The sequence below is a fragment of the Psittacula echo genome, assembly GCF_963264785.1.
Source record: "Psittacula echo genome assembly, chromosome: 2".
In the NCBI taxonomy this organism is placed as follows: Eukaryota; Metazoa; Chordata; class Aves; order Psittaciformes; family Psittacidae; genus Psittacula; species Psittacula echo.
In genome coordinates, this window is record NC_137737.1 from 120,094,233 (window position 1) to 120,120,928 (window position 26,696).

At 37.1% G+C, this 26,696-nt stretch overlaps 1 protein-coding gene across 1 annotated transcript in view; it reads left to right on the forward strand.

The window, feature by feature from the left end:
- Positions 1-26,696, forward strand: part of RP1 (RP1 axonemal microtubule associated) — a gene marked incomplete at both ends in the record, with an annotated part of 187,407 nt that overhangs the window by 22,491 nt on the left and 138,220 nt on the right. Inside the window, 13 exons of the mRNA XM_080609709.1 lie at positions 1,903-1,989; positions 4,886-5,006; positions 9,872-10,023; positions 10,673-10,751; positions 11,484-11,559; positions 13,081-13,157; positions 13,260-13,291; positions 13,437-13,566; positions 16,439-16,542; positions 18,520-18,693; positions 19,323-19,535; positions 21,403-21,580; positions 23,412-23,543. Of these exons, the coding sequence (XP_080465835.1) occupies positions 1,903-1,989; positions 4,886-5,006; positions 9,872-10,023; positions 10,673-10,751; positions 11,484-11,559; positions 13,081-13,157; positions 13,260-13,291; positions 13,437-13,566; positions 16,439-16,542; positions 18,520-18,693; positions 19,323-19,535; positions 21,403-21,580; positions 23,412-23,543 (1,555 nt within the window). The remainder of the gene's footprint in view (positions 1-1,902; positions 1,990-4,885; positions 5,007-9,871; positions 10,024-10,672; positions 10,752-11,483; positions 11,560-13,080; positions 13,158-13,259; positions 13,292-13,436; positions 13,567-16,438; positions 16,543-18,519; positions 18,694-19,322; positions 19,536-21,402; positions 21,581-23,411; positions 23,544-26,696) is intronic.

Here is a 26,696-nt window from a genome sequence, read left to right on the forward strand (position 1 = left end):
TTAAAAGGCCATTCAAAAACTTCAAAACTCTCAAATGATGCTGTAAACGGTCTGGGAGGGGCACTGGGAGGGTAAAAGAATGTCTCCTTCATAGGTTGACCACCCAGGAAGGAGAAAAAAGATGTATAATTGCTAAGCACTTGTATTATATACTTCCCAAAGTATAAAGGTGGTGACCACACTGGGAACATAAGCCAGATCAGTTTCACGATCAATTTTTCTATTGTATTACAAGTCATTACCATAAAATACAATGAGACAATAACCTTAGCCCAAGCCTCACACTTGAAAAACACCAACACAGCAAATACCGGCTCTAAGTAACCTACAGCATATTGAGACTGTGAGATCAAAACCAACAACTTTGAGAGCCAATAAATCAGCATTGTGACGAGTGACTATTAATCCAAAACACTGAATGCTTATCACAAATACGATTAGACACACTCCGGTCAGATCTGTCGTTATCTCAACCCTTCGTGCCCCACGTTGGGCGCCAAAAAAAACTGTCGTGGTTTAAGTCCAGGCCGTAAATTAGAACCACGCAGTTTCTACTCCCCCCCCCTGCCCCCAGAGGGATGGGGAGGAGAATCGAAAGAATGTAACTCCCACGGGTTGAGATAAAAACAGTCCAGTAACTAAGGTATAACACAAATCACTACTGCTACCACCAATAATAATAATGATAAGAGAAATAACAAGGCAAGAGAATACGATACCGCCTGCCGGAAAAAGAGCCCAACAGAGAAGAGGACGTGCCCTTCCGGGTAACTCCCAGTTACATCCCTGGGCATGACGTGCTGTGGTATGGAATACCTCTTTGGCTAGTTTGGGTCAGGTGTCCTGTCCCTGCTTCCTCCCGGCTTCTCCTCCTCCCTGGCAGAGCATGAGACTCACAAAGTCCTTGGTCAGGGTAAACATTCTGACCAGCAACTGAAAACATCGGCTTTATCAGTATTATTCCCAGGCCGAAAGTAAAAACCAAAGCACTTCACCAGCTACTAAGAAGGAGAAAAACTGACTGCTGCTGCTAAACCCAGGACAAACACCAAGTTCAGTGAGGTTTTGGATACAGAGAACTCAGTTCATATCCACCTCTACACTATAAATGAAAACACGAAATTGAATTCTACAGAAATCAACAGAAGGACAGCAAATTCAGCCTACATAATAATAATAATTTAATAAGATACAGCAGGGAGGAAAGACACTCATGGTGTGTTTCCAGTTCCTTGAAGATAAGCTTTCTATTTCTATGCTTAGGTTCATAACTAGTTGTTTGAATAAACTTCATACAAACTTGCTCCCTCAGCACCCTGTTATCTGTACTGGACACACTCATCCAGCCTGCTCAAGAGCTAATCTTTCAAATACAGCTTTTTAAGTTGATTTAATTGAAATGATTTTTAAAAGTAATTTCAAAGCTGAACACAACTGTGTCCAAAATTGTAAGCCATCCCCTCCTGGAGGGGTAGGAAGAAGCTCAGATATATGTGGGAGGTGCCTAGGAGACAGAAATTGTTTTGTAGCAGGTCAGTGGTATAGATGCTGAACTGAGCCAGATTTTAGGGTCAAGACATTTACATACACACATACATACAGTCTGTATTCATTTCCCATTGAGGCAAATTCAGTGGGAACAAAATAGCTACAGCAGCATCGTGGAGTCACATAAGTGGGGTTGGCAGACCAATAGGTTTTTTGATAGCTGTCCTTTAAAAGAGCCAAGCTTCTAAAGTTTATCTAGGGAAAAATATTTGGAAACACTTGTTTAAATATCAGAGTATTTAATTTCTCTAAAAAAATGAAAAGGTCACTCAACAATTAACAAATTAATTGCTGTAGCATGTCTTTTCCTTTTAACAAATGTTCTGTGCTTCTTCTGTTGTGTTTCTTTCACAGGTTAATACTAGAAACATAGGACATCTCTACAAAATACGCATAGGGCATACAAATACCGGAAACTCCCCTGCCTGGCACTGTGAAGAGGTAAAAGCAGTGAGAAAGAATTTTATCCTTCCAAAAGCAGTTGCTATGACTGGAGTCAAAATACGAGTCAGAAAAAATCCCTGGGATAAGTATATTAGCCTCATCAAATGCTTGCAGCTTCATTTAACAGATTATTTATGACTGCTGTAATGTGGAAATTAAGGCACCTTATGATGATATGTCTTGGCTTACTTGCTGTTTAGTGAGAGCAATACATTATGTTTCCTTTAAAATGTGTGGCTGGACAGCAAAAAAACCTGCTTAAGTTGGCAGCTGTAGTCTGAGTCTTATGGAGTCTTTGTATGCCACAGAGTGTCTAGAGTTTGCTGAAACCCAGTCATTGAACGCTGTCAAGCCAAGTCCTCCTCAAACCTGTGACTGATGCTGTGTCCTTCTGCACAGCACCAGAGCTACACTGCAAAAGTTTTTAGTTCTGTGTCTCTGAGGAGCAAAAGATAATAACAGGTTCTTTTCCTCCTTAATTAAAAAAGATTTTGATGCAGGTAAAGATAATAAACCAAAGAGAATGAGCTAGTTCTGTTTCAAGCTTCAGGTGTGAAACATAGTTTATTGGTTTCTGGACTAGGAATGAAATAATCTGACTTTTATCCTTGACACTGGTGATGTACCTATGAGTGCCAATGATAAGCTATGCATGCTTGAAATACATCCCTCTTTGTGCCACAGTTTCTTATCCTTCAGTTAAGATACAGCAGTTTACGAAGTTTACGAAGGGATTTAGAAGCTGCTGGTAAGCTCATTATAATTGCATTTCAGGGTAATTCTATCTGTTACAAAGTGTCCACTGAAGTTAAATATTCATCGATCAAAGTTCAAATTCTGTGGCTATTTAAGGCTTTAACTAGTTGTTTTCATTTGGGACTGAGACTCAGAAGGAGAATACATAATGCCTGGACAATGTTAACTGAAGTTTAGGCAAGTTACCCTGAGTTCATACCTCTAGCCAGTGCATGTCTACATTGAAATATTGTGCCACTAGCAGTATCACTGTCTAAGAGGTTTCATGCTAGAATTGTAGGGTTATATCTCTTTCAATTCAGCTGAGGATTGCCTGGTTTTAAAGCCTGGCTGTTTGTTTTCCAGCAGTGCTGTGCTTTGGGGAATGCTGGAGTCAGAATATCATTTAAGATACTTCTTTCTTCTGTCCCATGCTATTTTTCTTTTCATAAATGTGTGTGTGTAAGTAGTGGAAAATACCTCATAGTTTTGTCTAGTGAGGGACAGGTTACCAGCATACCTGAGTTGAGAAGCTAGAAGAGAACAGTGGGTTTTCTCTCATAGAAAAGGTTCATTTGTATGTTTAATGTTGGTACTAGAATTTTAGGTTATCATAAAACCTTACTCAACAAGTGGACCTTTGTGGGTTTCTTGTACATCATCCTCTAGGAATAGAGGCTGCACTGACAGCTTTGTATAAGATACCCATTTAAACTGAAAGATTGAAGAGGTCTGACAAAAAAAGGATCTATTAATTGAAATCAACAGTAAAATTTTAAAAGAAGGATTTAACACTTTAACATAAGTGTGTTCCACAGATTATTGGCTTATGAATTTTAATTGTCTCCTTACCAAATCACAGTCAGTCAGAGAAAGGTTTTAAGGAGTGATTCATCAACCAGGGTTAGTTCATTCCCCTTTGCAACTTTGGGCAAAGTCAAAGAAAAGAAATATATTTAACCAAACACACCCTACAAGTAATCTAGCTTTTTGCTTGGAAGAAGACCAAAGAAGTAATACCACTGATTTCTAGACTTCATAGATAAGAAAAAACCTACATCTGTCTTTTCTTGAACATCATTGTTCCTTGGGAAACCTAAACTTTTCTGGAAGATCTGAAATTAAGAGAGTGTGCTCTACAACTGCAGAACTCTTCTGGTAGTTAGGTATGCTAGTCCTCCACCAGTATTCCATGGCTTCTGTGTCTGTTTCTGTACTGAGAGGGTATCGGGCCTGAAAAGGTCTATGAAAATGCTGCTTCATTAATCGAAGCTGCCTTTTCAATATCCATCAGTAGATGTTAACAGGCCATGATGTGCCAGGATTTTCAGACAAGATGAATCTCTTTCTATAAACTTTAGTATTCAAGCAGTAAGAGAGAAAAATGTTTCTGGTAAGTCTGAATTTTTTCAATATTTTAATTTAGGATACTATATTCTGCAAAGCACAGAGCAGGAGTGAAACTACAGGTAGAAGTGTCTTTGCTTCTCTCTGCTGGTCCGAAATCTCACATAGCTACTAGTATAAGTTAGCATGATCAGGGACTATTCTAATATATGTCAGCTTCTGAGACGCTTGCTAAGGAATGCTTTGAAGTATGAAATAACTAGACCTCCTTCCCTTCTTCAGCTGGTGTGCATATGGTCCTTTTGCTGCTACATGCTAGAAGTTGGGCATGGAAAAAAACTGTGTGGGGCAGATAGGTGCTGAAGCTAGCATGTTAATGGTTCTTTTGTCACAAATAGTGCTGAAGAATCAGAACCTGTTCTTTTAATTCCTTTTCTCATAAGAAAATAATTTAAAGGAATAGAACTGCAAGTGTTGCCAAGCTTCTCAGTGAGAACTTTCGTGTTTGGTAAGCCATGCCACCTAGTGCCTGCCCACGTGGATATACCAGCTGAACAGCATAGCTGTATTTTGTGGTACTGCATCCGAGCTGTTTCTTGTCTGCATTTGAGTTGTTCTGCTGTGCACTTTCAAATCTGACTAAGTGAAAAGTCAGATTGAGGGGCAGTTGTATCCAGGGAACAAACATGCCCCAAACCCATAATTTTGTGAGTTCTACTGGCACAGATTCAACAGTAGCTCAGAAGTTTCATGTTCTGTTCTATCTGGAATGAGATCAGCAACTTAGATTGTTACTCTTGGTGCTGTTTAGGTGCAGCTGTTAAACCCTTTCTCAGGGGAGCAGTTTTCTTTCCCTGCATATCGATGGCTGGCTGATGGGGAAGTATCTATGGAGCTTCCTGTTTTACAGCAAGGCCAGCCTATTCTTCCAGGTAAGCACAATACTACATCAGCCAAGTCAGGCCATAGACTGATGCCAGTACAGGTGAGTTAACTGTTTTTCGTTAGGCCCTCTATTACTTTTTGGCTGCTACAACGCTTTTTCTGTGTTTTTCTATGACTACTGGGCGTACTTAGGTAAAAGGTTAAGAATCACTGGAAAGGAGATGGGAGAGTCTTTAATGCCTTGAATTTCACAGGTCCTTCAAAAAAGATTCCTCTTTTGGTAAGATTTAAAGAGTTTGTGTTTGCTTTAAAATAGAGGCAATAGTAAGGACACCTCACATATACATAACTATCGTGAAGCTATCACACTGAGTCAGATCACAAACTCTATTTTCAATAGCTGAGGATTATAGCTCTGGTATGACTATTGTAGCTGCTTTTTCAGTTTCTTTCTTTTAAGTAACTGAGATAGGCTTCTAGAATACTTTTAATTTCTGAGTGTGGAACAAAACTTTAACAATATTCCAGAAGGATCAAAGTGATAAAAGAAGCTCCATTAGTCAAATATTGTATTATAATTCTAAAGATGAATGATATCAAACAATAAAAATAATATTGGGTGTTGCTGCTGCTGCTATACTGTTTTAATGTTGGGCTGTATCACACCAATCCCTATCACCATGCTGGATGCTGTCACTATATAGTCTCTCCGCTTCAGCAATGGGAAAGGGGTGGAATCGTCCCTTCTCTCCAAATGGCACTGTTCTTTTCTGGCCTAAGGAAGTACAAGGGTATAGCAAGATTAGTGTATCCTGGGTGAGGGAGCAAGAATGCTGACGCAGACTCCCATCCTGCAGGGTATGACAGTAGAAAGCAAAAACTCATAATACCACCATTATTACTTGTGCTGGAGCTTTCACTACAGTAAGGTCCACCTGGGACAGATTCCACAGCCTGCTCTCTTCCCTGCCTCAAACAATCGTATCAGCTGCAGAGGACAAGATTAATGGGATGAGAGAAACTTCCATTCAAAGTTCTTTAAAAACTACAGAAGCCCTTTTCCGGAATGTTTGATACAATAGCAGTGCTTGGTGGTATGCTCATGGTACTTTGTATTGATCCTGCAAAACTGAAATGCTAATAGGTATTTCAATGGTAACAGCTCTTGTGGGTGCAGAGGAAAAGGATATAGATGAAATTGAGGGGCAGAAGCCCAGAAAATGGCCCATGGATGTGGGGAAATGCACCACTCAGCAGTCACTCTTGTAATAAAGAGCTGGGTGGCCTGGAGCTGTGTTTATGCTTGTATAGGATGACTGGGTACTGAAATTAAGAACCTGAAAAGACGAGCAGAAAAACAGGTTTGTGCCTCATTAATATGTCTTTAAGAGAAAAAGAATAGCATTAGAGATTTCCTCCAGTGGTGTAGTTAGCAGCTGTAAATGGCTCATAAAATGCTGTAGAGAGAGGCTGACCCGCCCTAACTACAATGATTTTTTGATCTTAAGTGGTTATCGTCTTTATACCCTTGAGGGAAAGAAAACTCTCAGGCAGTCAAGCCTGCTTCCTGAGATGTTTGGTCTCTTTGATCAGGAGACATTAATATTGTTAGTTTAGGGGGACATACAAGCACACTGGTATAAAACCCAACCTCTCCTCCCATAAATAAGTGTTAATTAATGATAATTAACATGTTATATTGAATATGCTCAATTCTCCCACTTGCAGGATCTTTTCTTCCCCAATGTTCTTTTGCTTAATATTCTAGGACACTGACCTTACCCACCTTCTAATTTTCAGGCTCTTCTGAGTAGGTTGTTTTCCTGGTTTTGAGATGAAGATATAATGAAAGGTTTTTATTATCAAGTAATCTTGGTCCATTGGAAAGGACAACAGCACACTTAAACCATCCTCTCAATTTGCATTTTGTAGTTAACAATTTCTCCTGAGCCCAATAGATGAAGAAAAGAACTTCTGTGCATTTCTGTCAGCCTCAGTATGAGGGGTCATGCTGAAGGCTTTAGAGAAGGCAGTTTCATCTATAACTTAGTAATTGAAAGCCTCTGTGTCTTTTTGCCAATATTATATTTCTGCATGGGAGTGAAAAGAGAACATAGCTTTTAACTTCAGAGAAGATAGTTTGATAACAGAACAGTGAAGAGGTCTGGATTCAGTCTAGGAGAGAGATGATGAGAGGCACTTTAAAACCAATTTCTGAATAAAAAGAGGCTGAAACACTTTCTGATTTAACAGCCTTTTTATTCAAAGCAAAAACGTCTGAATTAAACTGTTAAGAAGTATTACATAGAGACTTTGTGGCTGTAATGCTGAGGGACTGAGCACCATTCATTTGACTTTTTATCCTCAACTATCCTACTTTTGTCCCCTTCTGCTCATTTTTTATAACATAATCTTTAATTATGTGCTGGGGATAAATCAGGGTTGTACAGTGTTTGGTAGCTCATGGACCTTTGCTTTTCTTGCAGAAACTGAAAAGTAGATAGCTAATGAAAGAGGAAATTGTAGAAATAGAGGATTGCTGTAGTCTTAGACATGGGATTGTTGATCTGGAGAAATGAATTCTCTGCCTCTGCCATGATCTCTTCTGTAAATAAAAATGTGGGGAAGTAAATAGATAAGATAGTGACATGGTAAGTGATGTGGGTAAAATACAGTATTATTTAACAGTTGCTAACTGATAACTATTTTTAGTATTGAGACAGGTGTACTCTGGGAAAAGATAGTACATGACTACGCTGCTAACTGAAGATTGTCAAAAGCTTCAGAGCCTTAAATGTGGCTGGCTTTTGTCCAAGTAATAATAGCTGAGCATATGTTTATGAAAAAACATATGTGTTTTACCTACTCATTCTGTCTCTCATAATTTTTTCCCCTGTGCCTATGAACTAAATTTTGTAAATGAACTTAACCCTTACAGTTTCTAATTTCAGAATGATGTGTTAACAAATGTAATGTTCTACACTTATAGACAAAAATAAATGAAAATAAGAGTTCCTTCTCTTAATCTCTGTTCTGTACACATTGAATATCTGAAAGAAAAAATCATAGAATATCTCAAGTTGGAAGGGGTCCATAAGGATCATCATGTCCAACTCCCTGGTCCTCGCAGATTGCCTAAAACTGAACCATATGACTAAGAGTGTCATCCAGACACTCCCTGAACTCTAACAGGCTTGGTGCTACGACCATTTCCCTGGGGAGCCTCTTCCTGTGACTGACCACCAGTGAACAACTTTTTCCTAATGTCCAATCTGAACTTTCCCTAATGCAGCTTCATTCCATTAAGAGAGTCACTATTTCCTAGGATAAAAACTATAAGCATTATAGATGCTCATAAATACTTATTATAAATCTGGGGTGATCCCTAGGTTTATGAGAGGTAAAGAGAAGTGTAAAAACCTGTGAAAATTTCTTGAATTTTTAAGTTAGCTATTTTAAGCCTCTATGCTGGATTTATTAATAGCACATGTCTACCATACAATCCTTCAGTGGAGTTTAGAGGTACTCAGTCATCATCTCAAAATGAGTTAGCTTGGATGCTAGAACCAAACTAGCATTCTGTATGGGCATATTGCAATAACCTTTGCAGAGTGCTTATTGTTTTAGCTATATTGCTACCATCATCCAAACCAAATTCTTTAAAGAAAGCTTGTGTGGTAATGTGCACACAAAGACCATGTAAATAAATGTGAGATAGTCATAAAAAAAATAGCATCAAGGGAAAAGCTGTTTGTTAACACTGACAGGGCACTTAACACAATTGCAGATATAGACTGACTGTGAATAAATTTTCAGTAGTTGTTAAAAGAAGGTGGTTGTCCATCAGAAGAGTGAGATGTGGGCCCAAACTCCTTCAGAGGATTACGATCAAGCTTCATAATGTATTTATATAAGTTTTTATATAACTGATAATTGAATAATGATAATGTTGATGTTCTTCTGGGCATGATGGTCCAGAAACTCTTTTTTAGTTGCAAGACAGAGAAGCCAAGGGATGCCTACATCTGGAGGCAGAGCTTGCGTGCCAGAAAATTAATTTTTCTCTCCCTCTCTCATTCTCTATACCTCATTTGATCTAACAAAATATTGTTACTGTATGTTGGTGTAAACTTTGCCTTTCCCATGTTTCTACTGAAGATTATATTTGCATTTTTAATCTTAATTCTGAATTTTATGGGATTTTGCATCTGCATTTTAATGACCACTTTTTTCTATTGATACATGTTTTTATGCATCTTAGTCTTTACTCCAGTTTCACTAGATTTTGAATTTATTAGTATTTGCATTATCTATTTCTATTAAATAACCAATTTATTGAGTTTAAATTCTAGGAGTTTTCTCTCAAATTTACATCCTTTAAAGAACTTCCAATGGAATGTAACAGAGGAAGTTTGTACTATTCTAATGCATGAATTGTTAAAATAATAAAACAATGCAACATTCTTAGTTCTTAGGTCCCAGAAAACTAAAACTGTGGTTCTAAATTTTTTGCTTGTTTGGTTAACCAGTACATTCAAAATGCATCAGTTGCTTGTTATGTCTTTGATCTCACCATTTATGCTGAGACTAAATTTGGATTTATGTTATTTAGTTTTCAGCTTTCTGATGACTTCAAATGATGCTGCAGGACAAGACATACTATTGTGCATTTAAGGTTTAGTTCTCTTTGCATTCCCCACAGTGACAGTTTGGGACAAAAAACATAGATGTAACACCAGAGCAACTTTGTATGTTATTTTACTATTGAATAGGATTTTAAGGTATTATACTGTAATACTGTAACTGTCCTAGACACAGATGTATATGGACTCTACAGGCACATTCACAGCTAGATGTTATTGTAACTGCAACAGTGTTTGTGATATGAAAGGCTGTCATCTTTTATTGGCAGTGACTGTCTATGAAGTGCATGTGACAACAGGAGAACTGTGGAATGCTGGAACTGAGGCTGACGTTTATATTTCTGTTTATGGAGAAAGAGGTGATACAGGATCGAGACAGCTGCTCAGGTCACAGAAATCCAAGAAATTTTTAAAAGGACAAGTAAGTGAAAGACAGAGCATTTTCTGATATGTTTGGCTGGCTTGTCTCTCTCAGGTTATCCCTGAGATGATTTATCCCTGAGATGATCAGGTTATCCCTGAGATGCACCTTGCCTGGTTGTCCCAGGCAGGGTGCAATTAGAAAACAGATAATTACTGCATACTGATATTTCCCTTAAATGCCATAATTAAGCCAAAAATACTTTCTAAAGGTATACCATTGCTTTTGGAAGTCAGAATTTTAATTTATAAAATAGGTAAGCTGTGCATTTTTGCTTTTAATTCTTCTAAAAACTTGACTTGATAAGTGAAAAGAAAATGAAACTTTACATTTTATATCTGCATTTCTAATGTTGAAATCTGCTGTAATTTGTAATTGTTTAGCCAACTAAGCTTTCAGCAGGTTTCTCCTCTGACTGAGCCCATTCATCTGAAAGGGACTACTCCCATCAGCAAAGTGATCAGGCTTATTTACTTCTTTTATTTCAGGAAATCTGTTTTTCTTGGTTGGTTCTTTCCTTTTTATTAGCTGGCATTTTACAGGATGATATTGACAGAATAATTCTATGGGTTTATGGGTCTTTGGGATTCCCTGGCTGAAGAATGCTCTGCTTTTTAGATTTTACTGAGATTTCCTTGATTGATTACAGACTGACATCTTTGCTGTGGAAGCTGTGCACCTTGGACATTTGTACAAGATTGTTATAGGACACAATGCTCTTGGATCAGGTCAGAAACCTATATGGTCACTGAATACTGCCTGCAGTTATTAACTTTTTCTTTGAAATACAATATTTATTTCTCAAACTGACTGTATGAGAACATTCTAGAAGTGAAAGACAAAGGCTTCTAAGGAAACTGTTCAAGTGGCACAGATACCTTATTGTATTATCATAAATTTCAATGTTTGTGTTCACTTTCCCTATACTGTCAACCATTATGTTAAGGACAACGTCTTCTACTACTATGTCATTTTTTACTCTGGAAAAACTGCAAAGGCGGGGAGTGTTTGCATGATAAGACATTGAATATGCAGTCACATATTCATTGAATTGTTTGCAATCACAAGGCCTGTTTTTCATACTCTTGAGCCTAAATATTATAAAACACAGCAACTTACTTTGAGCCATGATAAGTCGCTATCTAATCTTCTCGACATTTTGATCAGCAAAACAAGTCTCATGCAATGACTAAATGAGGGGCGGGGAAGGGCAACAATCAGGGCCATGACAGCCAGGGAGAGACCTAGGAACTTGCAGGCCCATGAGCAAGCTCTGCAGTACCTAGAGGAGGTACTATCTTTCCTCCATTCATAAGGGCAGTGGCGACTGTAGCAAACTGGCACAGGAGTTTCAGAGTTTGCAGTTCCAATAGAAAAGAAAAAGCTATGGGAAGTCAGACCTCATTAAATCTGTCTCACATAAAATAACATTTTTTTTTCTGTTTGTAATTTATTCTAAGGAAATGGCTGGTTTCTGGACAAAGTTGTAATTAAGGATCCTACAACAGATTTGGATTATACTTTCCTTTGTCACAGGTTGGTGGTGTTTCATTTGAGTGAGATTTTTAATAAATTCTCCATGTAATTATCTATGGTTTTTCTTCAGAAATGTCCTGTCAAGGGAAATATGTGTTTCCTAAAAAGTGAGATGAAATGGGTCCACTTCTTTTTACAGCTGAGTTGTACCTGCCCCAAACCTCTGGTGCATTTGATCTAATGAAAAAGTAATAAAAACCTCTGCCTGGAACTTTCCATTCTTGCAGCTTGCGAACTATTCAAAATGTGTTTTTTTGACGCATTCCCCATATCCAGCACCTTGGATCTGACATCCGCAGGTACATCCATTCTTCCATGCCATGTGATGCAAGGCATTTCAGAAGAGTGGGTTGCTGTTTCACTAGCAGACTGATCCTACTTCACTGAAGTTAGTGTGGAGATTAACTTGGGGTTAAATGAGCTCAGGACCAGACTTTAAGATCTTGTGGAATGGCTATTGCAAGCACAGCTACCTGAGCACATCTCTTTTTCTCATTTCCCTTGCAGCCTGTCACTGAGCTGCAATGTAATATGAAGCAATCTTAACTTCCCTGCCTTTTCCCATGCAGATGCTGCTGCTGTGAATCTTCTGTGTTCTGTAGCTCATTTCTGATTTTATCTACTCCTGATTAATTCTCAACACCTTGTGAAAAAATTATATTTGATAAAGATCAGTGCAAATATTACGAATCTTAAAGTCCAGTCACGTTTGGATCTAGCTGCAGCTTGCAGTGGCTCCCCAATTCTATTTCCTCCTCTCACTTCTCTGAGTGAATAAATAACTGCCCGAGACAGCTTGGAGTGAGCGATGTGCGCACTGAAACTGATTTATGTGTGAGTAAGGGCTTTCTGCCTATCAGACACAGCACCTCGTCTTTGCCTGACCTAATTTTGATTCTGTATTCTAGATGAGATGAACTGCTATGAAGAGATCTATAATGCTAGCTTCATACATAATGTAGGGAGAGTTCAAATCCATTTCAGGCAGAAAAATACAGGATATACACTAGTTATTGTTAGAGCTTGCTGATCTTGCTCTCACAGTGTGTGAATCCTTTTGACTCAAATGGAGTTAACTTATTTAAGTGTATGTGAAGCAAGTACAATGACGTTGTAAAAGTATAGTTCAGACATGGTGAAAGAGTTGCCAATGTTGGATTTGTCTCCCCACATAAGGATTTTCAGGGCATGGGACAATTTGCATCCTGCTGTAGCCTTCTTGCAGACAGGAAGAACAATCATCATGACCACTGCACCTTTTATTATTGATCTGGGACCAATACGAGTTCTCTGATTTTTAATAATTGGTTTAGACCCTTGTACCTCCATCCAGGAAGTTTCATCAAGAACAAATAAAAACAAAAACATTTTTGCCAAAAGCTGGATTTTTTGTGTTACTGCTTGTCAGCCTTGAGACTTTAATAGATAGAACTGGAAGTATCAGTATGCAAGTGCCACATATACAGTATTCTGGGAGTTGCCAGCCAGGGTTATATTACTGAAATGGGTTCTGGTTTTCAGGTGGCTGGACCAGGGGCAAGATGATGGCAGTATTGCTAGAGAGCTGATTGTGACAGATGCCAGCATGTTTCCAGGAAGTAAGTGAAAATTGCTGGGAAAGAGGACCCAGCCTCACTGCAACTGTGTCAAATGGGATGAGGATGCTCTGTAAATTAATTGCATGCTTTTTATGTGCACAGGACAAGAGCTGGAACTCAAAATGGAAGAAACTGTAAGAATATAACTTTTTATTTTTTATTTATTATTTAAACCATTCAAATTATGCTTTGCATGAAATCAGATCATTTGTTCTCATGTATGTCAAATTCCTGTGTATTATCTTCTTATAACTCTTTTCTGCTTGTTTACAAAACTAGTGGGCTACCGAAAAGTGGAAATTTCAGAGAGGCAATACACTTCAGTTTTACAACACGCTCACCCGTGGCTTCATTTGCCTCAGTCCAGATAGCAGAGTTGATGCTCTTGGTGACAAGAAAAACAAATATGGTAAAGTATTTTTCATGTGAATGTGTGCATAAAAGATACAGGAAAGGAGGAATTTGTAATTCACTGTGATCTCCAGTAGTGATTCTTGTAATAAATAAGACTAGATAATTACAACAAATATTTTCTTTACTTAAAATATTTACATCTGTTAATGGCTATAAGAACTCAGAAATTATATGCTTGGTTTACATATATAGCACACCAAAAATCACATATGTTATCACTGGCTTTCCTTTACCAAATAGAAACTTCTTGTCATCTGCAGTTTAGTGCTCCCATGGAACTGCCATGGCAAGGACAGCTGCACTCCTTTCTAACTAAATCCATCTAAGCTAGCAAGTTGAAATTTCCAGGTATAGTTCACTAATAGGGAGTATATATAGGCACATATGTATATGTGTGTGTGTATATATATATATGCATAAATTCATTTAGTTCCATCCTTGTCATTGTTTTTAATGGCACTCTTCCAGTTTCTTCTCTTTACCAGCTTCCATCCTGCTGCGTTACTGACACTTAACTATAATATATTAGGCACACATATTTTTGTTATCGTTGTTAACTATAATATATCATATTAGGCACACATATTTTTGTTATCTTTGTAGAGACAGAATGGCTCAGCCTTTCTGACATCTTGCCAGGGACCTTACATACTTCTTTTTGGAAGTAACAGAACAGAATTTTTTGGGACACACCAGAGTGTATGGAGACCAGTGTAATAAATACTCCTTAAATAGCCTGTAAAATCATCCTAGAAAACCAGAAAACTCAAATGTATAATATAGGAGATCAGTAATATTACAAACATTGAAAGTGGGCGTTAATCTGTTTTACTAAAGCTCTTCTTACTAGCTAGCAGTATTGGTGCTTGAGTTCAAAGTATTTGATGACTCAAATAGCAAATAGCTCAAATCTCCTATCTATGGCTTTAGGATCTTCAAGTGTTTCAAATGCCTGAAAGCAGTTGCACAGCATGGTAGTGTCCTTCCTCCAAGGAGATCCATTTAGAATCATAAACTGGGGACAGAACAAACTACCTGCTTGTAGGAATTTGGTCTCTAATCTGTACTGATGCAGCAAGCACATATTTGCTGCTCTTAATTGCTGTGTCTTCAGTTGATGGATTGTATTTGATTAAGGCAAATTAGATCATTTAGACATCACAGAGTTCATAATCTTCTAACATACAGAATTCAAGTTCACACTGCAGAATTTTAAATGATTTTCATCTAGATGCACTGTCCTTTCTATAAATTAATGCATTTCAAGTGATATTTTTCAGACATAAATATGACATTTTTATTTCATTCTGTACCTTTTGGGTATGTTTTTACATGTTAGATGTGAAATTCGTGAGTGTTATATCCACAATATTTAATTAATAGTATGTACAATTGTGTAAGTGTAAAATCTGATGCACAATAAATACCAGTAAAGATGATAAATATGATTAAATCTATTAGAAAGTTCAAGACAAAATTGGTATAAACTAACTGTTAATAAATTTAATTGGAAGCCATAAAAATTAGTAGTGTGATCTGCAACCTCCCAAGGATTTAGTAATAATTAGGAATTAAACTGGTAGTCAAAAAGAGCTTTATTTTTCTGAAAAAGCTGCTCTGATATCAGAGTTAGAGATGCAGGAATAACCATGCATTCTTTTTTTACACTTCAGAGTGAAAAATGAACACAAGTACAAAATGAATGCAGACACCTATCATGCAACTCTTGTGCCTTCAGAACAACATCTTTCTCTCTTTTTTCAGATTTATTTATTTGTGGAGTAATTTACAAAGCCTGTAGGATAGTCATGTGCAACAGAAGTCCACAAGCACTGACTCGGGAAGGTTGTTTAAATTTTCATTTAGGGGCTCTGCTTCATTGTGTATGCTTTGGAATAAACTCCTCTGACATAAATTATCCACCTATCTTTCCTAATACAAAACTCTGCATTTCAGATACTGGTAGAACTGTTTGTCTTCAACAGATCTAAAGCAACGTAACTCAAAGGCCTTCAAAGTGGTGATGGTGGCAAATTATACCAAATGATGATTTGGTCTAGGGTGTTTTAATTTCTCAGAAAGCTTTATCTCTCTCTGAAAGCAGAGACCCATTGTTAAAGTTATGTGTCCTTCCTGTCTTGTCTAAAGGACTGGAAGCCCCATCAGTATTTTATTATTTGTGGCATCATCCCAATGGGCACAATGATCCTTGCCTGCATGATTCTTATGTTCCCAATGACACTGAAAATCTTACATTATGGACTCCTTCAGAGGCAGCTGCAACTTACAAATAGGCAACATAATGTACTGGTAGAACAGTTTAAAAATATGAGGTGTTGCTGCTGGAACAATAAAAATAGCGCTACTTTTCATCAGAATTTTGTAGCTGTAAGAGGTAATTGTTTGGAAAATTGGCCAGATTTAGAATTTTAGAAGCCATGAGCGATGCTGCAAGATTTGCTTTACAAATTCTGATATAGATATAGAGAAAATGAATTCCCTTTTCCTATCTGAGAGCTCTATGTTCCCTACATCATCTGTTATTTATTATGTAAATTTGTTGCTATAGCCCAGTTCATTATGCCAGAGTCCTCAGCTCCTTTTTATGGAATTTTTAAGCATATACACCAATATACCAAAATTGTGTCTTATCATTAGCTCTCAGGGTTTTTCTCCTCAAGGCAGTGAAACAGACAGTAGTCTCTGAATGTCCTTTCCTGAAGGAATGAGGGGATTCTTTGGTCTATTGAGTTAAACAATTCAGTCATTCTTTTCCCTTGAAAATGATAAATCATCAATTGTAATTAAATGCAAATATGAATTAAAATACTTTCATACTTCTATAATCTGTTTCATTTAACTCTTAGGCATTTTTGATGTAAATGTCAAAAGGAGAAACATATGTATATTCAGCAGTCATCAGATTCCACGTCTTGCTCTTGCTCTTGTCAATGGCCATGTAATCGGAAAGGTAGGAAATGCTGTTACTGATTTCTGCTTCATAATTGCATGTCATTGCCTGATTCAAAATGACGCTCTTTGTAATCTACCTAATAAATAATTGCTTTTCCAGTCAGATAAAGAGTTAAGAATTGCAGAACTGAACCCAGGAAATTGCTGATGAACAGGTGAATTCAAATACAGGGCTTTGTTTTCTTTCACTTTGCTTTTTACTCTTTGGTAAGACTTTTTAATAGAATAAATTATTTGATGCAGGAATAGCAGGCCATTCCAAGCTGTAATTTATAGCAGCTTGCCATATGCTGGCAAAGTACCTGCAATGCTCTATTATCTCTCTTTTTTTTCTTTTCTTTTCTTTTTCTTTTTTTTTTTTTAATAAGTGTAAATTCTAAAGATTTATTTTTAAACATCCTTTTTTCCTTTGTGTCTTTTTCTAAGTAACATGCCTGTCATAAGCCAACTAATATACACCACATTTGTTTAGACCCACTTTGATTTGTTTCCTCCCATCTTCAAAGTCTTACTATTGCCTTTCTTTCTCAGCACTTGCGGTATACAAGTAGGAAAATGGAGTTATAGAAGTTAGTTCTTTATAAAACTCCTCCTGGTGAGCAAAGAAGCTGTTTCCCTTTCACATTTTCAAGTTCTTCTTCCCCTTATTTATCCAATTAATAATTTCATACTCAGAGCTGGTCCCACTTCTCTTTCACATGATGTGCCTTAGCATTGATGGGCATAGAATATTCTCAGTAGTTAGTTAGGTTTTTCAGTGGGGCTAGTGTCAAGCTGTCATGCAAACTGTGAGACCTCCTTGCAGGACTTTCTGATGCTCGTGTTCATTGGTGTAATTCTGATACAGAGAATCCCTTGCAGTCTGTCACATTGCAGTATATCTCACTATATTTGCTGGGTACTTAAATTTGAACTTTCTCTTTCCTGATTTGCTACTGACATGCTTTATTATTTTGAGCAACCTATGGAAAATCTGGATCTCAATTTTCTTATTTTTACTTTGTGTAAGATGTCCCTTTTCCCACGGATTGTAAAAAATGTTGTACTTTAAAACTATCTGAGGTCCTTGGAATGAAAAAAAGTAAATGTAAAACAAAAAGGCAATACAAAAGTTGCAATTTTTTTATGATACATACCTAATTATACTCTGAGGACATATTGGCTCACTCTTTTCACAAGCTCTTCAGAAATCCATACATTTCTTCCTTTACTTTTGAAGGTATACCGAATCTGGTAGGTTTTTTTGAGTGTGAAGCTTTTTCTTTAGAAAATGCCTTGGAAATGAAAATTTGCCCTAGAATATAGATTCTTTGAAGTCTTAAAATTGCTGAAAAAATGTTAGATGATGTAAGCTAGAAATTTTTTAAATTATTGGGATGATTGCATTTTACTGTCATTAAAAACCTAGTTTTATTTAAAAATGAGAATGATGATGGGGTTGATAAATATTTAATTGCGTGTTTTGTATACTATGTCTTTTATACAATGGAATCACAGAGTATTCAAACCTGAACAGGCAAACATAGATAGCAAATTTCTTTACTCTTTCATGTAAAACTTATGTCTCCCCGTGCTTAACAGTATAAACAAATGACAAACACAGAGGCAAAAGGAGGGGGGACTGATGGCAGAGAGCTCCTGTAGTTCATTTGCTGTTTATGTCACTTTTATACTTCATATGTGTAGACTGCAACCCTAAATCCATCTTCAACTGAGGCACCCAGGTATATCTCATGTTATCTTCAGATCTCTGTTAATTTAAGATGACCCTTTCCTGTGCTCTGAGATTCCAGAGAGTCCACAATTTTAGGACTTAAGTATTAGGACTGCAAATCTGAAAAATATGAAGATGTTTTCGTACTTGACTGTCAGTATTGTGGAAACTCAAACAATTCAGAACCTATATTGTGATACTCTGTTTTGGATTTTGTCATATAGTTCATATAACTTATTAGTTCTACTTTGATCATGCCAGAGCAAAGACAAAACATGCTGTGAGCTCCGTGTTCACCTTCAGCCGAATGGTTGCGCTATTCTTGAGTCAGCCAGGAACCCAGGTCACACCGTCACTTTCAATCTTCATGGAAAAGTAGCTGATGAAACAACAGGATATGCTGGACTTTCCAAAGAATTTGTTGTGCATGTCAAGGTAAGATGGGCAGAGGCGAATTACAGAGGCTCTTCTAAAGCTTACTGTTATAAAGATTTCTTATCAAATGTCGGGGGATTGCAAGCTATAAGAGTTATCCTTTTCCACCAGGTGGAGCTAAACTACAGCTTAACAGGTAGGCGGCACTAGCCAAATTTCCCTTTCCTGCCCTCCTGGGACAAGAGATGCCAATACTGCAGGTGGTACACCAACTGGGGTGGGCTATAACGCAGATAAGATGTGTGTCTCAGCTTTGTAGGAAAGCTTGAAAAAGTAGGACGATAGGTACATACTGGAGAGCTGCATGGGAAATTACTCAAAAAGAGAAAAAGTAAAAAGAGATAAGCTCCTTAATTTGACCTTGTGCTCAGGATGTTGTGCTTGTGCTGCCGAACAACGAAAAGTAGGGAAATTGTGGAGTACAGAAGATTTTCCACTTTTTAGGTTAATGTCTGCACAGAAAGCAGCAAATATTTAAAGACTGAAGATATTCTTGATTTACTTGGGACTCACTATGTTTTATGCATGAATAAGTGCTTGAAATAAAACTGTGTGAACACTATCAATATCAAAGTTCAATATGGAGAAAAACTGCTGTTGATGAAGGACTTCTTGTCTCTGATCTGAAGGGTGTGTTTCACCACGGTGCCATCATTCTGCTTAACACAAGTATCTGCCAGGCTCTGTCCCTTAGACCTGATGGGAGCTGCAGTGGAGCAGGTCAGCAGCAGCCAGAATCCTACTGGAAGGTGCATAAAATTGGCTCTGGACTCTGCATGTTTGAAAGTGTGAGAAACCCAAGGATGTATTTGAAGATCAAAGATGACCAGTGTAATGGAACAGTAAGCATGTTTTTTTTGTATTTCTCTGTGGAGACAGTTTGAGTAAATTGTCAACGATAGGAGAGAATCTTTTTTTACTTGCTTGGATAAAAATTGGATAAAACATGCATCAGGTTTAAAAAAATTCAGATCTTTTGCTTCATTTGCCCAAGGAAAGATAGAAAGATACAGCGAGAGATGCTGTCATGTCTATTTGACACTTGACTGTAAAGATGAGATTAGATGTTTACTCAGAATGTGGATGTAGTTAAAATTCATGTGTTGCGAGAGAGTTGATGACTTTGTCAAGACTCTGTTCTGTTAATTTGATTTTTGTTAAACAATCACAGTTAGACTGGTGTGAGTTTGGAAATTGTTGCAGCAATGTTGGTGTCCCAGCTTTTACAAATGATTGTTTTGTCTGAAATGAAGAACCTGTTTTGTTTTATTTTTAAATTCATCAGGCAACCACATACAGTTTATTCTTCAAATACCTCACCAGTAGTCTGCATATTTAGTAGTAACTAAACTCAGCTTGGGGGATGGTTGAAATATTAGGGTTTTGGGACTCATAATATTCTCTATCTGTTAGGAGTTTAACTATTGCAGATTTACATTTGAGAGCGAAAAGGAGAATGAGGAATCAGTATTTGCTCATTAGACTCAATGTTTACTAATCCTGTAGCTGTTTGCTGATATGAACTAATATAATTGTTTTGAATATGTGAGAACACAAACATGTTCAGGGGCTTGAAGTGGTATTGAATCTAAATAAATTGATGATAAACCCCACTAAAGAGTCATTAAGAGGTAAGCAACTGCGTATTGCACTGACTTGCAGTTTGAGTCTGTTCATCCAAGTTAAAATATCTCACATTCTCACATAATTTTTATTTGGGTGTTTCAACATGTGAGTATGAAATAGAGCTGTGTAAGAACTCAGATGTGAGGTCCATGAGAGCTTTGTCATTGACTCCAATATAGTTTGATCAGAGATTAAGATATTTGTACCATATTTTGAATATAGGCTTAATTTTTCAGCAGTGCCTTCACCAAGAGGTCTGGATTGAAAGGAGTATTTAATGTACAACTTGCATGTTTTTCTTTAGCAGTTAGTGTATTTTGAGGTTAAAAGTGTAATATGAGAGTGGATGCTCTTCTCTGAGACAGTTGAAGTAGGATCTTTATAGTCTGTATTTGGTACTGGCCAGAAGGATATTCTGAAAACTAGGTAGGCTTTGATGTCTCAGCAGTGTTACTGTGACTGCTACATTTATGTGTGGTTCTGTGTGCTTTAAAATCAACAGACATGCTAATTGATTGCTATCAAAAGGTGGCATGGTGTAGAGGTATATTGAGGCTTTGATTGTGTAAAGGCTTTGAGATTAATCTTGTAAGTGCTATGAAATGGAGAAAAAAATGTTAAGAGTTGCAGTTCATGAAAAGAGCAAAAGCATATTTAACAAATGTTACATTGGGTAGCATTAGCAAATTGTGCTACGTACCAGTTTGCATATAAATATACTCGGATTCCCAAATAAGGTATTTTCACATTCCCTAATCATCTGAAAGTTGTTTAAGTGGGGTAATCCTTTGAATATATCCTAGACTTTGCCTAAATCCTAACTTAAATCAAAATGCTTTCATATGTGGTCTTTCACTCACTTACTCAAATTATGTGATCTGTCTTTCTGGTCACAAAGGAATAAACAGGAATATGGTGCAGGTATGTCTTTGTGTGTGTAATAGTGCAGCATGTTGTGAAGAACCTAAAATTAATCTGAAATGTTATTAGAAAGTAGTAATATTTAATTCCTAAAAAAACATCCAACTTGCCTTGTTCCATCAGTTCAGTTGTTAAATTCATGTTTTGTTTTCAATGTCTTAGGGCACAGGTGATGAATACTGTCACTTTAGAATTGAGAAGAATTTGGAAACTGGATCTGTAAGCCTAGAATCAGTGCAACATAAAGGATTATATGTTGGTCTCCTGCCAGATGGCCAGACTAAGCCAGTCATTAATACTGGAGAGAGGAACATTTTTTTCTACCCACAGGTCATCAAATGTATGTGATTTCTTAATATTGTACAGTTTACCTTAGTGAGTAGTATTTCTAACTGAAAAAAATCAGAGCAAAAGTGTGAAAGCCAAAGTTACACCATTTTACTTGTTCTCTTTCAGTAATTTTAAAGCTGAAAAACTTACTGTACGCACACAATTTCTCCTGCATACTTAGCTAATTTCTCTACTTTTCTCTCTTTTTATAACAGTAAATGATGCAAAAGAAATAATTTTTTTTTACTAGTACATTAGTTAAGTGATTCTTCTGTCCCAGAGTCAGATTTGAGAGCTATTGTGGTCCAAAATCTTCCTCCCTAGGGGGCCGACCTGTTCTAGTCAACTAACTAGGACTCAGAAATTAGCTCTCTTCACACTCTGGGTCATGGCAACTGGTTTGTATGCTGGTCTCTTCTCCTGAGGAAGAATGAAAATTTTAATTCGTTGGACAATTCTCCAGGTTCAGCCTGGAGAAGAGAAGGCTGCGTGGAGACCTCATAGCAGCCTTCCAGTATCTGAAGGGGGCCTTTAAGGATGCTGGGGAGGGACTCTTCATCAGGGACTGTAGTGATAGGACAAGGGGTGACGGGTTAAAACTTAAACAGGAGAAGTTTAGATTGGATACAAGAAGGAAGTTCTTTACTGTGAGGGTGGTGAGGCATTGGAATGGGTTGCCCAGGGAAGTTGTGAATGCTTCATCCCTGACAGTGTTCAAGGCCAGGTTGGATGAGGCGTTGGGTGACATGGTTTAGTGTGAGGTGTCCCTGCCCATGACAGGGGGGTTGGAACTTGATGATCTTAAGGTCCTTTCCAACCCTAACTATTCTATGATTCTATGACAGTTACCAAACACAGCCAGCTGACTTGGATTATAACTGCAGAAAACAGTAGAATTAAGCACTTGTATTCTTATCTGATGGACATTGCTACAGAGATCAAGAAATGAAAAATCTCATGAGAAAGCTAAACTGGACATTTGAAATTGAAGAAGTCAGTCAGGTTTTTGCCAGGCACAAGCAGAACAAGTTCATCTTGAATGAGCTTGATCTTCTTATCTTCAAGAGAAAGTATCAAAATATACAACCAGTCTTCTTATTAATTGTTCTATGTGTGTTGTTACTGAGACATACAGAAGCATTATGAAAGTCACTGTAACGGCACCCCTACCATTCAGTCCCTACTTGTTGCAAGGTGACAAAAACATTTTGGCCACTGTGTCCTTGTAGAAATGAGGAAAGTATATTTTTCTTTGTTACTTTTCGGAAAAGCAGTCTTTTCAGTGGGAATTCTCAACAAAGCAGGGCTTACTGATGCTATTAAAATAAAGCTAAATATTTCTTTGTTATAGGCTTGAGTTCTCCTAAATCCTTGTTGCTCAGTAAAAGGAAGATGAAGGGAGCTAATATTTTCCATGAGAGCAACCAAGATTGTCTGTTTAGTACTTTGTTATCAGAAATGTCCTCTAGCAGTTTTCATTTCAGCGTTCACTCTTAAAGAAAACACCAGGAGGGTGGAGAGGTTTATTTTAGGGAAAAATGCATTTCAACTAGTCATTTTATTCATACATCCATTTTAAACAGTTACTTAGATTTTCAATGCAGTAAAAGGACCTTATTGGCATGCCAGATTTTTTTTCCACTTTTTGTGGCAAGCTACTAAATATAAAAGCCTATTGCTACTGGCTGTGCAATACTTAGAGAAACAATTTCAATGTCCACTGTGTTGAACAATTGTGAGATCTGTTACTAACACTTGTCACTGAATGTATGTGAAGCTTCCAAGCAAGAAAAAGCAAATGGTTTGTAGCTAGTGACAAAATTTACATTTCATTGTTTCAGTTGGCAGGGAAAAGCCTATGGGAACATCTGCAGCACCCAATCAAGAGAAAAAAGACTTCAGTGAATCTCAGCTCGAACCAGCAAAAGCCCAGAAGCCAATATCTCAAAGCTCTGTAACTTTTCCACCCTCAAGTAAGCAACAGTTTACAAAGTAGTTGTGATACAGCATTGTGTTATGTCTGTCTTCCATGCACGTTTACAGTGACTTATCCCAGACAGGCTAATGAATAGCTTTTCTAGACTATTGATTTATGCATGCATACATACAACATAAAACACATTACTGGTTATTATTTTTTAAAAAGACATTAGAATGTGGTTTACTTGATAAGGCAATAATCGGTGAGTTGAGTAACTTCACATTGCTTTTGTTTTTAAAGTAACTAGCCATCTATCGTAAGAACTGTTTGTGTGGAAATGAAAAGCTTGCTATAACACAGAGCCCAATCCAAAGATCACTGAAAGTAACAGAATATTTCTTATTTATGCTCTCTCTTACATATTCTGCTTTATGATTCACTGAGGGAAATAGGAAGGTTTTGGTGCACTGCATGTTAGCTTTATGCCTGTGTTTTAGCAGGTAGGAGTAGATAAACAATGTTCTGGTCATGCTTCTGAAGTGATAGTCTATTGGATGTTTTTTTTTTTAATAAAAAACCACTTTCTTCTTTAGCAACAGAAATTGCATAAATCACAGGAGACAATGTTTTCCAAACTCAAAACATTTTATAGGAGTATTCGACATCCTAGTAACCAAAGATGTGTAAAACAGGGAATGAAACATCTCTTAAGGAAAGGGGATGATTATGTTTACTTCATGCCTCTCTTTTATCTCAATGTACCCAAGGATGCTGTTTTGCACAGCCTGAACCATGCCACATTGCCATGAAAAGCAGAAGGGATAAATGGAACTACTGAGCTTCATACAGCATATTGAGGCACATCCACATGGTGCAAAAATATCTGTTACTTTGAGTGAGTTTTAAAGACAAGGTTATATTAGAGATTCCACTAAATGAGACGTGCTTAGTCAGCTGGAGGTAGTCCCAAAGGCATTCATGTACCAAATAATTCAGGTGGGTTGCTGATTTGATTTTGAATTTGGTCCTCGGTCTGCAATTTCAAAGAGTGCATGAAAAGCATGGCAATGTGAATAAGACATCAAATATGGCATACCTGTTCATAGGGTATAATGTGAAGTAGCAGTAAGGATTTAAAAAAAAAATTATTTGAACTCTTAGTTCAATTCAAATCATAAATGTGGATTATTAGTATTAATTACTATTAATTGTTTCTTCCAACGTTGTTTCCATTCTTAGCTCAAAATACTCACTTTTAGTTTCTAATCTATCAGAATTCATGCTGTATCACTGTATTAGCCTTCCCAAAGTGTTGTGGGTTGTCAGCAATTGGTGAGATATGCTGTATTTGAAACCCATGGCAACAATACACAAGCCATCAAACCTGTTTTCAAAGAAGCTGGATGTTTTTAGTGTTGGATACAAATGATCCTTTTATGGAAGCAGTATCTGCTGTGAAATTGGTTACACAGAGACTATAGCACTTTGTAAGAAATATTTCTAACATTCATAAATTTGGACTCTGCTTATGCAAGATGAATAGAAATATCAAAATTACTCTGCCCTTCAAACGAAATGCCCATTTTTAGTAAGATATATTAACTTAGAATACTTTAAAGGTTATTGACTTTTGATATGTATAGGTGAGCCTTCATTTTAAACTGATAATCATTAACTACTCATTTGCTTTTTCACTCCCAGCTAACATTAGAAAAAAGGGCAATTGCATTGAGTACACTTAGAATGCAAACTCAGAGCAGATTAATGCATAGGCTGACCAGGCCATCTTTTTTGTGTCTGTGTCTGCTAACCAGTAGCTGTGTTTTGGTGGTTGTTTTCACAAATAATAATTGATTTAGCATTAATTAAACTAAAAACTGTGCCACAGCACTTAGGGCTTCTTCTGTTGCAGTGTGAGCTCTCTGTTCCTCAACAAATTTCTTTCACTGTAGAAGGATGATGGTAGGCCCCAGCTTCTACTTAACAGCTCATGGGATGGAATGAGTATCGGAAACAAGTCAGCTAAAATGTGAGCAAGACGCCATTTTACAGACTCAAGATCGATCAAAAGCACTGCCCAAAACAGAAGGGAAATACTGTATACATAGTTAGAGGACCACATGGTATAAAGGGATAAAAGAGATGAAGCAGAAGACACTAAAACCTCAAAAATAACAAATTTTATCTCTGAGAAACTATTCCTATGCCTACCATGTTCCTTTCCTGTATGTCTGGAATACTGTTAGTTACTATTTATTTAATATATTTTACTTACAATAGAAAAGAAGATTGTAATCAATTCTGATCTCATTTCCATTTGAATTACATTAGAAATGATGATACAAAAAGGTGTAATAAACATGTGTCAATTTTAGTGTCCAAGCTTCTGCTTTAAAGATTACTTTTTCTGATGGTTCATTTCAAAAGTGTCACTCAGTCATAACGATGTTGTCTCAGAAGATCATTTCTTTTTGCTTTAGATTTAGGATAAGTAAATTAAAAATAAAGTTATTTTTATGAAACTGCATGAAGGGCTGTGACTTCACCATTCTCATGCAGACCTATCAGAATGAATTTTTGTCGCAATAGATTTACAGCATGGTGTCATGAAGTGTGTAAGCTCCCATGACTAATGCAGGGTAACCATCAAATGCTCTTTTCAGGCTGGAATATTTTTAGCCTGTAGCAAATCAATGCCACTGATTTCCATTTGTAAGAAGATCCAGTAAATTATGAGGCAAAAAGCATTTCAAGCCTGTGAATTGTTTGTGCATTGCAATTGTTTCCAAGAGGTAATAGTCTGAGGATGCAGTAGCTGCTTAGGGTAGTGTTGTGGTTTAAGCCCGAGTATGGAAATCTTGTGCTAAGCCTATGGAGCAGCCTGGGATTCCTTATGCTTCTTGAACACCTGTGCATTTCATGAAAATATTCATCTCTGTATAAGAAAGGTATGGGTTTAGATAGCTGGAAGAATCTCTAGCTTTCTGTTATAGGTGAAGAGCTAGGTAACTACAGTTACAGAATGTTATGTAGTCAAGTTCTCAAAAATATTTATTATACCAAGTAACTATTTTGCTATCATTCTTTCAATTACTGAAAGACAAGTGTAATTAAGTTTTTAGTCAGGTAAATACAAGATGTTTGCTTTTTTGCTTTATTTCTAGTGTATGGATTTTTCTTTCAGAATAACTTGTTCTCAGTCATG